The sequence below is a fragment of the Mizuhopecten yessoensis genome, unplaced genomic scaffold, assembly GCF_002113885.1.
Source record: "Mizuhopecten yessoensis strain PY_sf001 unplaced genomic scaffold, ASM211388v2 scaffold7225, whole genome shotgun sequence".
Lineage (NCBI taxonomy): Eukaryota > Metazoa > Mollusca > Bivalvia > Pectinida > Pectinidae > Mizuhopecten > Mizuhopecten yessoensis.
The window spans coordinates 477,316-490,388 of NW_018406942.1; the positions used below are offsets into that span (position 1 = coordinate 477,316).

The following is a 13,073-nucleotide window of genomic DNA, read 5'->3' on the forward strand; positions in this document are numbered from 1 at the left end:
TATCTGATTAATTATGGAATAGAAAACCAGACAATATTAAAAGAGTGATAATTGTTCAAAATTATGCTGATGGTGGTTTGAAGATAATCAATCTTGTTGCATTTATAAACTCTCTTAAACCTATTTGGATCAGAAGACTCTATCAGAGTACTGAAAAATGGCAGGCCATACTTAAAACTTATATTGACATAGATCTTCTTGCAAATAGTGGTTCTGAATATATTCAGATATGTGCAAACTAAGTGTAAACATAGATTCTGGAATGATGTGCTCAAATCATGGTACACACTAAATACAAAATATTATGATAAACATTTTCAGGAAAACATATGGAAAGTTCCCATTTGGTACAATAGTAAAATCAAGATAGGGGGAAGAACTCCTTTTTTTATAAAAAATACTATCAGAAAAACATTTTTATTTTGAATGATTTAATAAAGGAGATTAGCACAGGTTTGTTTTACACATTTGTAGAATTTATTCAAAAATACCAAGTAAACAGTAAACCAGGGTCTTGGCTCTGCAGTTAAAGACTTTATTTCATCATATAATACATACAGACAAAAGATAATTTATCCCTACATACCAATCACCTTAGAACTTTTTCTTAAAGATTTAAAAGGGTCAAAAATGTTTTACAACATCATAATCAAATCAGACAAGATACCATCTGGTACCAGAAAGTGGAATACTATATTCGTCAACATGGATAAACTAAGCTGGTGTAAAATCTACAAAATGCCATTCTGTGTAACAACAAATACAAGACTTCAGTGGTTTCAGTAATGAGTGATTCATCATGTACTAACGACTAACTCATTTCTATGTAAATTTGGAGTAGTTGTCTCCCCTCTTTGTGTACTATGCAACTCTGAACCAGAAATAATTACACATATATTATTGGAATGTGAAGAACTACAAAGATTACTAAAAAGTCTTGATACATTACTGGAAGCTCTTTTAATTCCATTTTCAGTAAATAAAAAAATAATTTCTTTTTGGCCTTCTTCATCAATTTTTTCTTCCCAGTAATCGAGTAGATAGTGACATCATCATCATTATTAAGCAGTATATTTACAGAATGAGATGTTTGCACAAACTCATTAAATATAAACGCTCTTGTAAACATAATTAAAGACAACTATCTGATTCAAAAGTACATTGCTAATGGTAAGGATGAAAAAGCTAAATATAAGTTTGAAAATGACTGGAAAAAAATGGACAATCTTATTAAGTTGTAATGTAATACTTTTTTTTATTTACTTTTTAAAAATATTTTTATGATTATTATTTTTATTATTATTATTATGAAGACGTACTCTATCATATATATTTTGATTTCTGCTTCTTTTCGTGGGTATGATATATGGAATCTGCGATAGCCCTTCACAGAGCCGATATGATATCTATTTATAATATAACATACAGGAGTATATATCTTGTTCCACCACCATCTCACCCCAACTTATCCTACCTTTCTCTTTATGTTCTCTGTTCTCCCTTTCTTTTTACTCTCTCTCTCTCTCTCTCTCTCTCTCTCTCTCTCTCTCTCTCTCTCTCTCTCTTTCCTAGCTTGCTGATGCTGATGCTGATGCTTAGCTTGTGACAATGATGATCGTGTCATTAAATTGGTCTGTGTGTGTGTTGTTGAAGAAAATGATGATGATAAGGATGATGAGGTGCAGTGATGAAGGTACTGATAATATTCTAATAATGATCATGTATTTATGGTGAGATTATGACTTGATTATGCTGATGATGAATGGTGAGATGATGTTTTAATGGTGTGATGATGATGATGATGATGATGATGATGATGATGATGATGATGATGATGATGATGATGAAATAATGTAATAATGATCACGATATTTATGAAATGATGATGATGAATGGTGAGATGATGATGATGAGGATGTTGTTAAAAGATTATGAGGACGATAATGATCATGAAATAGTGATGATGATGATGATGATGATGATGATGATGATGATGATGATGATGATGATGATGATGATGATGATAAATGGCGTGCATGAGTGAATGAGTGGTGCGTGTGTGTTCATTCATATGGTATGTAACATATATTTGAAAATGCATGAAAAAAACAGAAAAACAATTACTAGCTGGTCATGAGCTAAGTTCTGTGTGCGTTTCGTCACTCTTGAGTGAAATAACAGCTAGTCGATAAAAGCGAAGTCGTTACTGCGGAGCAAAACTTTCCGTGCTAACTTTTGGGACTCTGGCAATGTTCCGAATTGTAGATAATCAATCAATGGTTTAAGCTCCTTTAATCCAGGCTTTCCACGCTAAACTCATGTTGTTGGAAAATAGCACCGGGACCGAGTCAACTTGAGTGTCCACCTCATGTAAATCAGTTTTATCTGTATCATCTAGCTGAGCCTCTACCTCAAACACATGATCACTAGACAATGTGGAATCCAACTGATCTCTATCTCGTATTGTGGAACATGATGATCATTATCTTACTGAGTCCCTTTCTCATGAACACTGGAAGACATAGAGTCTGACTGAGTCTCTGCTTCAAACACATCATCACCATACACATAATCAAACTGAGTCTCTTTCTCATTAGACGAAGTACCTATTTTAACAATCGGAGTCCCTTTCTCACAAGACCAAGTACACATATTAACATCTTGAGTCTGTTTCTCAAAGGTAATTGAAGATTCTAATTGAGTCACTGTCTCACTGGCGGTAATGGTTTCAAATGAACTACATGGGTCTCTGTCAAGACAAAAGGAGTGTCACTATGGCGATATAAATTGTTCTTTTTTGATCTGGTGGTGCTATGTCACGTGTTTGATGTTTGATATGGCGTTTACGACGGTGAGTATGGGTTTGGTCCTCCTCAGAATCTGCATCATAATCAGAGTAAAGTGTATCAAAACATTCCGTCCGAGGAATACACGATATCCAGTTGATCTCCATCTCTGACTCAGTATCCGAAATGTGAACAAGAGATACTAGATTGTGACCAGTTGGAAGTTTCACTGCGGTAGCGCGTCAGGGACAACCATCTCGGCTGTAGAATTGTACTGAATTTCCAAATCGAATTGCTGCAAGATAGCCCGTCATCGTTTGTATATGGCCCTATGTATATGTTTCTAAAAAAGCGGGTGCAATGCTTGATGGTCACATTCAACGACAAGGTGTCGGCCACAGACACACGATGCACAATCAAGCACGCTATATACCATCCCTAATAACTCTAGTTTTGTCGGACCGAAACTCTGCTGGTACCTCTGTAATCCTTTAGAGCCAAAGCGAATGATGCGTACATTGTCCTCCGATGATGACTGGTACAACATGTATCCTTCGCCCTTACTGGAGGTATCAACAGCCAATCGAAATTCGCAGTCATAGTTTGGAAATGCAAAGCTGTGAAGGTCACTAAAATTTGAAAAGCGAGGTCATGAGTGTCTGTCCAATGAAATCTAACACCTTTCTTCATCAAATGATTAAGAGGGTAAGCAATCTCACTAAAGCGCGAGATGAAATTCCGAAACCAACTAAAAAGACCTAACACACGACGGAGCTCCTTCTGATTCTTTGGGGTTGAATAGTCGATCACAAAAGCAAGACGATCAGGTGGAGGTCTGATACCATCGCAAGAGATCTCAGTCCAAGGAAAACACATTTTTCACGAGCAAAAGCGAATTTCTTTGGTCCTAATTTTAACCCTGCAGAACGAAGGGCCGCAAATACTTCATCTGAATCCCTCAAATTCTGTTCAAATATGTTGGTACAAATTAAAATGTCAGTCATCTAAGTAACAAAGTACAGATCAAAATGTTAGTCCCTTTAAAACCTTGTCCATTAAAAGCTAGAAGCTATTCGGAACTGTACTAAGCTTAGGTAGCCTAAGAAACTTACATGAACCAAATCATGTATTAAATGCTGTAAACTTGGTTGACTCGGGGGGTATGCCCATCTGGAAGAATCCTGACTTCATATCAATGGAGGTTATGAAATTTGGAGTCTGACTGGTAAACGACTCAGTGAGATTGGGAATAGTGTATCTAAATGGCTGTGTCTGAGAATTTAAATCGCAGCAAAATCGGTATGCTGATAAATGGGAATCACGCTCCGATTGAGGAGATTTACAATTAGGTTTCTTCTGTTTAGACACCAAAACAACAGGACTAGTGACCGGAAATTCTTCCTTTTCATCTACAAGAATAATGATACCCTGACTCAATAAATTGTCTAGCTGAGTTCGTAGAACCTCTTTCTTGTCAGGCGATAACCGATAGGGTTGCTGGTGCTTAGATACGAAACCCGGTTTCAAATGGATGACATGCTCAACAACATTTGTAAAACCAAGTGAAGGATTTTTATCTTTAACAAACACATCTCTGTTGGTATATAGACAGGTTTTTAAAGACTGACATTGGGTAGTTATACAAAACTGTTTGGTAACCGACATTCTGAGTGTCATTCAACTTACAATCCTTGTCTCGGTCAGTAGAACTCTCAACATCAACCTTGTTGCATTGTGCATCAACAACAGATTCTGTACAAACATCATCTAAAGAATTATCTTCTGGTACAACAATATGACTACTGTCCATTGTCACAAAATCTGCCAACACTGTGCCTCGGTGCAAAACAAGAGTCATTATTTGGATTCAAAACTTTAACAGGAATAGTACGAGAGCCATGCACAGTTACGACCGATCTATCAGCAAATATATTCTTTTTGATAGCCTGCTTACTGACACTACAAACGCATTGAACACCCATCATCAACCCTTTAGGAAGCTGGTCCTGTATGATACATTCAGAATTCGGCTCTATGCAGACCTCATGTTTGCTTTTCACCTTCACCTTACTCTTTGAAAAGGCTATTTTCATGGTGTCAAAATTCAATACAATCTTGTGTCTATACATAAACTCTGTTCCCAAAATTAATGGGTTTGATGTTTGTTGTAAGATATATTCAGTAAAAGTACATTGCCAATTTTCAGTACAAGCTTTGATGCAAGCTGTACCAACAACAGGAACATATCTGGAATCTGCAAATAGAAGATTTGGAAGAGGTATTGATAGGGGATTTACACGAATGGGGTAATGATTTATACAGTGATTCAGACATGACATTTATGGAGCAACCTGTATTAAGCAGAACAGCAACTTTATAATTTTCTGCAAAAGTTACTGGTAAATACATGGATTTTGGGCAAACATTGGAACTTGCACTAGTGTCACTACTATCGTCTGATTTGGTGGCATCTGTACATGCATTGTCCGACACACTTTCCGTATCCGTACGTTCTTTCCACCGAAATGAAGGGGGACTTCTGCGACGCGCACTGTTTAGTGGCCGTCCGAGGGGGTAGAAAGTTTCCCATCATGGGCGGTACTTTGGGGGTTGAAGTCTTGCAACATGGGTAACGCACAGTATAGCCGGGTGGCCGGTCTGTCCACATAACTGGCATCTTTTTGTTGGAGCTGGCGGTCCCTGACCTGACCAGAGACATTCACGTTTCCTGTGACCAGGACCCTGACATTTGAAACACAATGAGGCTGGAACAACATGATATGTCGAAAGATGAGAATCTGTCCGGGGTGCCCCATTTCCTGTTGACATGTCGCGAACGAGTGACACAAGTGAACCAACTCTTCAGATTTGAGGTCATCAACCTTCTGCCAAAGATCTTCCTTATCACTGGACACGCCTATTTTGGATACAGCCGCCACTAATGGTACCTCAGTAGTACCAGAGAGAGAGTGTTTATAGCCACCTGCTTCACCAGTACGAGCAGATACGAGGGCTGACTGCAAATCTCTGCACATATTTGCACGCACAAAAAGGGCAAGAAAGGGAGGCAATCCGTCGATAAACTGGGCCTCCATATCACGTTCATTTTACTCAGTTTCACACCTTGTTCAGGCAGGATACTATGCAAATCTTCCAGAGGTTGTCCAGGCTGAAGTTTCATTTTATTAAAGATGGATGATTCGATGATCATTGCTGGATCTAGTGCATCCTTTCGAGTAAATCGCTGCCGGAAAGCTTTATGTAAGGAGTCCCATTCCTTATTGTCGTCGGAGCTAAGTAAATGAAACCATACCTGGGCTGGTCCAGATAAATGCATATGGAATGCGGCAATTTTGCGAGCCGGTGTCGGGTCCAGATAAAGCCCATTAAAAGTAATATAACTGTAAAATTCAGAGATGAATTTCTCACCGTCCTCGTGGGAATAACCGGAACATTTTCTGAGTGAGACCTTGTCTGTGGACATAGCAGGGATAACTATCACAGCCGCCTGATCATGGGAAGACTTAGGTTGTCTGTCAGCTTGACGATCGTAATTCCCGCCTCTTTCCGATGAATCCTCAGTGTGACGCCTGGGGGAATAATTCAGTGTAGGAGCACTAGGCTGTGTAAGTGTGGGGCTGCCCGTAAAGTCAACATTGGTAATATAATCCCCTAACAACAGGAAAGATCCAGGGGCCTGGTCCTGCATTGTATCATGGAAAACCACATGGCCGCGCTCAGAACGGTTCAGTTACAGAATGTTATTGCATAAGTTCATGTGGGTACCAGTCGTAATGATAAATGTCTCGCATACACATTGTACCTTTACAACAGCTCCAAGACATATATCAACGGTCCTTAGGATTTTCCACCATGTAGCAATCAGACAAATTAAACATAGTATTTTCAGCGGCATGCATCAATTTTATTGTTTTTCCAGAAGACTTACATACAAGGCAAATTATTACATAGTATCCGGATTTGTGGAATTTAGAAAATGGCTGTACAAAATATCCGGAATTTTATATTGTCAAATGTACAGTTTTCAGACAGCTTATTTAATTAATTATTTAATTAATCAGTATTTCAACTATTTATGTATTTTCCATGTTTGTTTAAACAGGAATACAACAACAGGGACAATTCTTACGCCCTACCTGCAGGGACCTGACAAAAAAGGGTAAATCTTTATGACGAAGAAGATTCTCTCAGTTTGGTATAAATAATAAAGGCTTGGTTTGTTTTTCACACAAACAGGAATAGATCATTTATTTTGCGAGCTTTCGAAAACGTCTGCTTCCTTAATAGTGTAAAGGAGTGCCCGCTGTGGCTCAGAGAGTTGTTTTCGTCAGTTTAGAGTTGAGACACCGATCAGTTGCACTCTTTGACCAAGGAAGCAGTTATCAATTCCTGTTTATGAATTACCTAACCTTTATTATGACGAAGAACTATCAAAATACTTTATCAAGGGAGAGTACCACGTGGGGGTTATTTCGGGGTTCTACTGAGTGGATATTGTCATTGGGTAGTATCTAGTGAATGTATCATAGGATGGTGCAGTATCATTTATAGTTGACACATTTACCTTAATTGCTGAATGGATCAATTACAAAACGATATCTACTCTTTCTTGCATACTAGACCGAGAAATCCGCATTTCCGGCGGTGCTGGATTTTTTTACTATTTGTTGTCATTGTGAATTCGGCCTCTGGGAATATTGTTCAGACCAGGTTCGTAAATCAGGAATAGACCTCACCTGAAGTCCATAATTGTATATTATTATATGACTGGTGCTAATTCCCAGCCCTGATTGGAGAAGCGACGTCACGTGACGAGTCAGTAAATATGTTACAAACCTCGTTCTATAAATAGAAAAGTGTTACAGACCTCAACCGATACATAGAAAAGTGTTGCAGACCGCTACTAAAAATAGGCCAAGGTAATTTCCCAGTCAGTCTGTAATTCTGTTACCAATCACACTACTGAATTCATCTACAAATGAATCATCTCATCAAATTCCGAACTATGTGAATATTGATGATGTCGATTGTGCAAATAATATTTACTTGAAATTAAATATCACATGAACTGAATCTGAAATTCAATTTTTGTGTATGTTATTTTGTATTTGAAGTCCTTCACTCTGTGATTCCAAAATGGCCCATGCCATCCATTTGTTTACGACATAAAAAATGTTTAATCTCATTGTAAAATGTCATATAATAAAACAATTGTGGACTTCAGTTTCGGTCTATCCCTGATTTACGAACCTGGTCTGAACAATAATCAGCGGCCTTAGACCTCACCTGAAGTCCATAATTGTATAATCCGACCCATGGGTCTAGATTGCTGACACGCGCAGACTGGCGGGGGATTTATAGTGACCTTTCGGGGTCACGCTTTTGTTCGTGACGTCATTTTATGACGTTTTGGGGTCAGTCAGGGTCATGACGTCATTCACAATTGCCCGGGTGTAAGAGTTTGGCTGGTCAGCACGAGGCTTGCCGAGTGCTTGCCAGCCAAACTCTCACACGAGGGTTGAGATATCCCTGTCCACGGATCAGACCCATGTAAGATTCTAATATTCTCTTACCCTGGATAGGTGTATCCACACTTTTATCGGTGTGAGATATCATTGTCTCACCCTAGAGTTCAGACGAAGGGATTCCCCTATTCATAATCGAACAACGGTATGACGTTTCACGTCAACAATCCATCAACGTCACGTCAACCCTGAATTTAGCCTGTAACGTTAACATTACATTATGTATATGATACACAATGGGTGAACAGGTTAAAAGAAAAAGAATCAAAATGCACCCCCTTGAGGGTGAGGTAGGGGAATCTCAACCCAAGGGGGAAGATTCTTAAATTGCCAAACTCGAGGCGTTAGTATTTCGCTCCACATATCTTTAATTTGTCATGAAACACAATCGTTAGCTTTCCTGATCTCATTGGTAACATTTTCTCATGATGGATTCTTTTGCTGTTATGATTAATTATCATCTGTCTATATGGAAGGTGTATCGATGTCAGCTATATATCGCCATGAGTTTATAATAGAAAATTATCGAGTTGAGTTTTTCTCATCTAAAGCAACGTCATTAATGAACGTCAGTTGTGCACAGTTATTTTCAAATATCTTTGTAGTCAACTAAACGAAGGGACATAACTCGTATATACTTATTAGTTTAGTTTTAATGTGTTAAAGATTTGTGTTTCCGTCATTACTCTAATACTACGATTTGAACAATCACCAATCTTTATTTGTGGTACATATAGGGAAGTACTTAAGCAATTTATAAAATGTATTTACACATGTATTAACATTACAAAAATATACAAAATTAACATCCGGGCCGACAAGAGTGATCAATATAAGTTGAAATAACTTGTTAAATAGTTGTTTGAAAATAATCTCATATCAATTTACACAATAATGTAGAAAATCAAAGTTACTGTTGTCGTTGAGATAATACTAGAACGACGATAAAGCGACAAGAATAATTTCATACAGTCGCTTTAATTGTAAAATGCAGGCTAAGCTTCAAAAGCTAAACGTTGAAAATGATACGACCAATATTAACTGCTTCATCCGACGTAAACCTGACTGGAATGATACTTACACAACCTGACTGGAATGATACTTACACAACCTGACTGGAATGATACTTACACAACCTGACTGGAATGATACTTACACAACCTGACTGGAATGATACTTACACAACCTGACTGGAATGATACTTACACAACCTGACTGGAATGATACTTACACAACCTGACTGGAATGATACTTACACAACCTGACTGGAATGATACTTACACAACCTGACTGGAATGATACTTACACAACCTGACTGGAATGATACTTACACAACCTGACTGGAATGATACTTACACAACCTGACTGGAATGATACTTACACAACCTGACTGGAATGATACTTACACAACCTGACTGGAATGATACTTACACAACCTGACTGGAATGATACTTACACAACCTGACTGGAATGATACTTACACAACCTGACTGGAATGATACTTACACAACCTGACTGGAATGATACTTACACAACCTGACTGGAATGATACTTACACAACCTGACTGGAATGATACTTACACAACCTGACTGGAATGATACTTACACAACCTGACTGGAATGATACTTACACAACCTGACTGGAATGATACTTACACAACCTGACTGGAATGATACTTACACAAAGTCTTATGATCATAGTGTAATCATGGTAACGGTTCCAAACGAGCACGGATTCCTGTAAGTTCTAACCATAAATACGTTGAGGTCGTAAAGCTACAACAATATATACAAAGACGGGTAAAATGAAAAGATAATATAACCAAACAGCAGAACATACATTTGCCTCAAAACATGTTCAGTGATAATTGGGAACGAGATATTTAAGTCACGGACACAACCAGATTTTGGGGATTTCATAATATCTTTATATAATGTGGGACTAATACAATTTTTGAAAATGACAATCAAGACTCACTTGAAAACTCTTACAGACTCACTATTATAACATTTTTTCCCGCGAGATTTCCTGTATGTACTAGGTATATAATTATAACTTATGAAACTATACGATAACGATACTAAAACAGAAAAAAAAATCTTACAAGAATTGACAGTGTTTGTTTTACAAACATATTCTAATGTATTTAAAAACACGGATAAAGTTATAAAAGTTAAGGAAGTCGTGCGTTTTCTTGAGAGACGTGTATCTCAATTGCCATTTTTTTGTATAGCGAACATTGTAAGTATTGTACAAGCTGTACAATGTATTCAACGCACGTACTTGTGTATTTTTATCTGATTCAATAAACATTTTTAAGATACTTATTCTTTAACTTTGAACGTATACTCGTATATAATAACATACATATTTAACTATTTTTACATATCACACATCGGTAAATGCAGCTCAACTTGTTTCGATAGATTCCAGCAAGGGTGGATAAAAATAACCAGCAGCGATCGAAACACCTGTTTGATTGGTAAGCCAATGCTGCCAATCTTTTTGATCTAGTTTCATGCTGTTCCTGCTAATGTTGTCATTGTGTGTTGACGTTGTTGGATTGTTTTGTCATTCCATGTTCGCGCTGTACTGTATTTTATCATTGTGTTGATGATTTCTATATCAATTTGGATGGTTAGTACTGCTATCGGGTTTTGCTATTAGAAGTAAGTATTTAAAACATAATTTAAGAAGCCATATTTATTCACTTGCAAAGTATTTATTTCAAACCCTGTTACTGAATGGATATTTTACAGATCTAATTGGCAAACAAAATTCCTACGTTCCTCACAGTTGTCGTCTGACCAGGTGTAGTTCCTGTGGAGGTCAACCAGTGCACAGTGTTCCCGGTTCTGCGCATTGTCAGGTTCGTTTGGCCCCCAGTTGGTGTAGGTTAGACTGCCCTGCTGAGGAAGCCACATCCACTCCCCCTCCACGGCAAGGTCCGAGAGTCCGAGCCAGAACTGACCAGGCCAGTAGTTACCTACAGGAAGAGGAGTATATAGTGTATATAAACAATGACTGTTTCTCATCTTTTGCTAACGATATGTGTCACGACATCATGTTCACATTGGTAAATGTCTGCATCAACAGGAATCTCTCGAAACCTTGTTTGGTTAGCTTAAGTAATTACTAGAAACACGAAGCAAGGGAGCACCTATGTAAAACGTCTACAAGTCGAGGTAGAAATCCAATATAAACATTATACTACACCATATGACCATTTTGCCTATTAAGGACATAGGAGTGGTGCTGACGGTCTACTGATTGTACAGTCTAAGAGTCTGAAGTGTTCCTAAATATATGCAGCATATATCAAATGAGGCAAGCTACCATCAAAGTATGACAATATTAGTTAGATATTTGCTGATAAAAGAAAAAGACTATGACATCTATTTCTTGTTCTAAGATTTGTCTGCCAATGTCTGTTCAATTGTATGTCGTATGATGGATTAGCATGTGGGTACATGTATTTTTATATATGTGAAACGCATTACAATATTTGTAGTAAAACAGTTCTACCGGTCTTGTTCTGTGCTTATTTGGGGATTTGTTCAGACAAAAAGACGATTATTAGATAATCAAACAAGCACACAAACAAACAATGATACCAGAAGAAACTTGATCAGAGTAAACAGAGTAACTAACCAACTGTAATCTGCCAGTCTCCACTGGAACCGAAACCAGTGGCTACTGCAACATAATTGACGTCATGGGGGGAGGTATCGTTCCACATCATAAACTGACTCTTCCCTACGATGTCCCCCTGTCCGACACGGATAATATTATTTGCCCAGCTAATCCAAAATGGCCGATATTGAGTGCACGAGAGGGGGTGTGGCATGTGGTTCTCGACGTCCATTTGTGCACATTGTTTACAGTCTCGTATGACTGACTGTTGGTCGCCCCATCCTCCAATCACGATCTCGTACGTGTTTTTCGTGTCGACGCCCTTGTCCTGTGATAGGGCGATGTGAGCGTCGTGACACGCCTTCACTTGGAAGGTAAATGATGTGTGTCCGGTCACGTCCAGTCCCGAGTCGTGCAGGTAGTGATAGTGATAATCGTTTCTCGTACTAAACTGGAAACTCGACTCTGAGGGGGAAACCGACAGCAACATAACGTTATATACATATTCGATACAGAGATTGGATGTTGTCCAGATAAGTTGGGATAGTTTAACTCCTTTGCAGTTGTGACACATTTTGATGATTTATTTTTATAATAAACATCTAACGTTAAAAATGCAGCATTATTAAAATGACATGTTGGATGTTTTCCTGAAATTTTACAAAACACATCACCACGAAAACAAGCCATTTTTCGATTAAAATATAATTATCTCTTAATTTCAAATCAATGTTTTGCCTATATATATACATTATCAGTATATTGCTATTAATCATCTCGCAATTTAAATATACAGTATCAGGATATTGGTATTATCACGTGATTTAAATAGACGGTATCAGGATATTGGTATTATCACGTAATTTAAATAGACAGTATCAGGATATTGGTATTATCACGTAATTTAAATATACAGTATCAGGATATTTGTATTGTCACGTAATTTAAATAGACAGTGTCAGGATATTGGTATTATCACGTAGTTTAAATAGACCGTATCATGATATTGGTATTATCACGTAATTTATATAGACAGTATCAGGATATTGGTATTATCACGTGATTTAAATAGACAGTATCAGGATATTGGTATTATCACGTAATTTA

At 37.7% G+C, this 13,073-nt stretch overlaps 1 protein-coding gene across 1 annotated transcript in view; it reads right to left on the bottom strand.

Moving 5' to 3' along the window:
• Positions 1 to 11,039: 11,039 nt before the first annotated feature.
• Positions 11,040 to 13,073, bottom strand: part of LOC110453269 — a 12,496-nt gene continuing 10,462 nt past the window's right edge. The window contains exons 3-4 of the mRNA XM_021502151.1: positions 11,985 to 12,521; positions 11,040 to 11,319 (exon numbers count right to left, since the gene is read on the bottom strand). Coding sequence (XP_021357826.1) covers positions 11,087 to 11,319; positions 11,985 to 12,521 — 770 coding nt within the window. The 3' untranslated portion in view covers positions 11,040 to 11,086. The remainder of the gene's footprint in view (positions 11,320 to 11,984; positions 12,522 to 13,073) is intronic.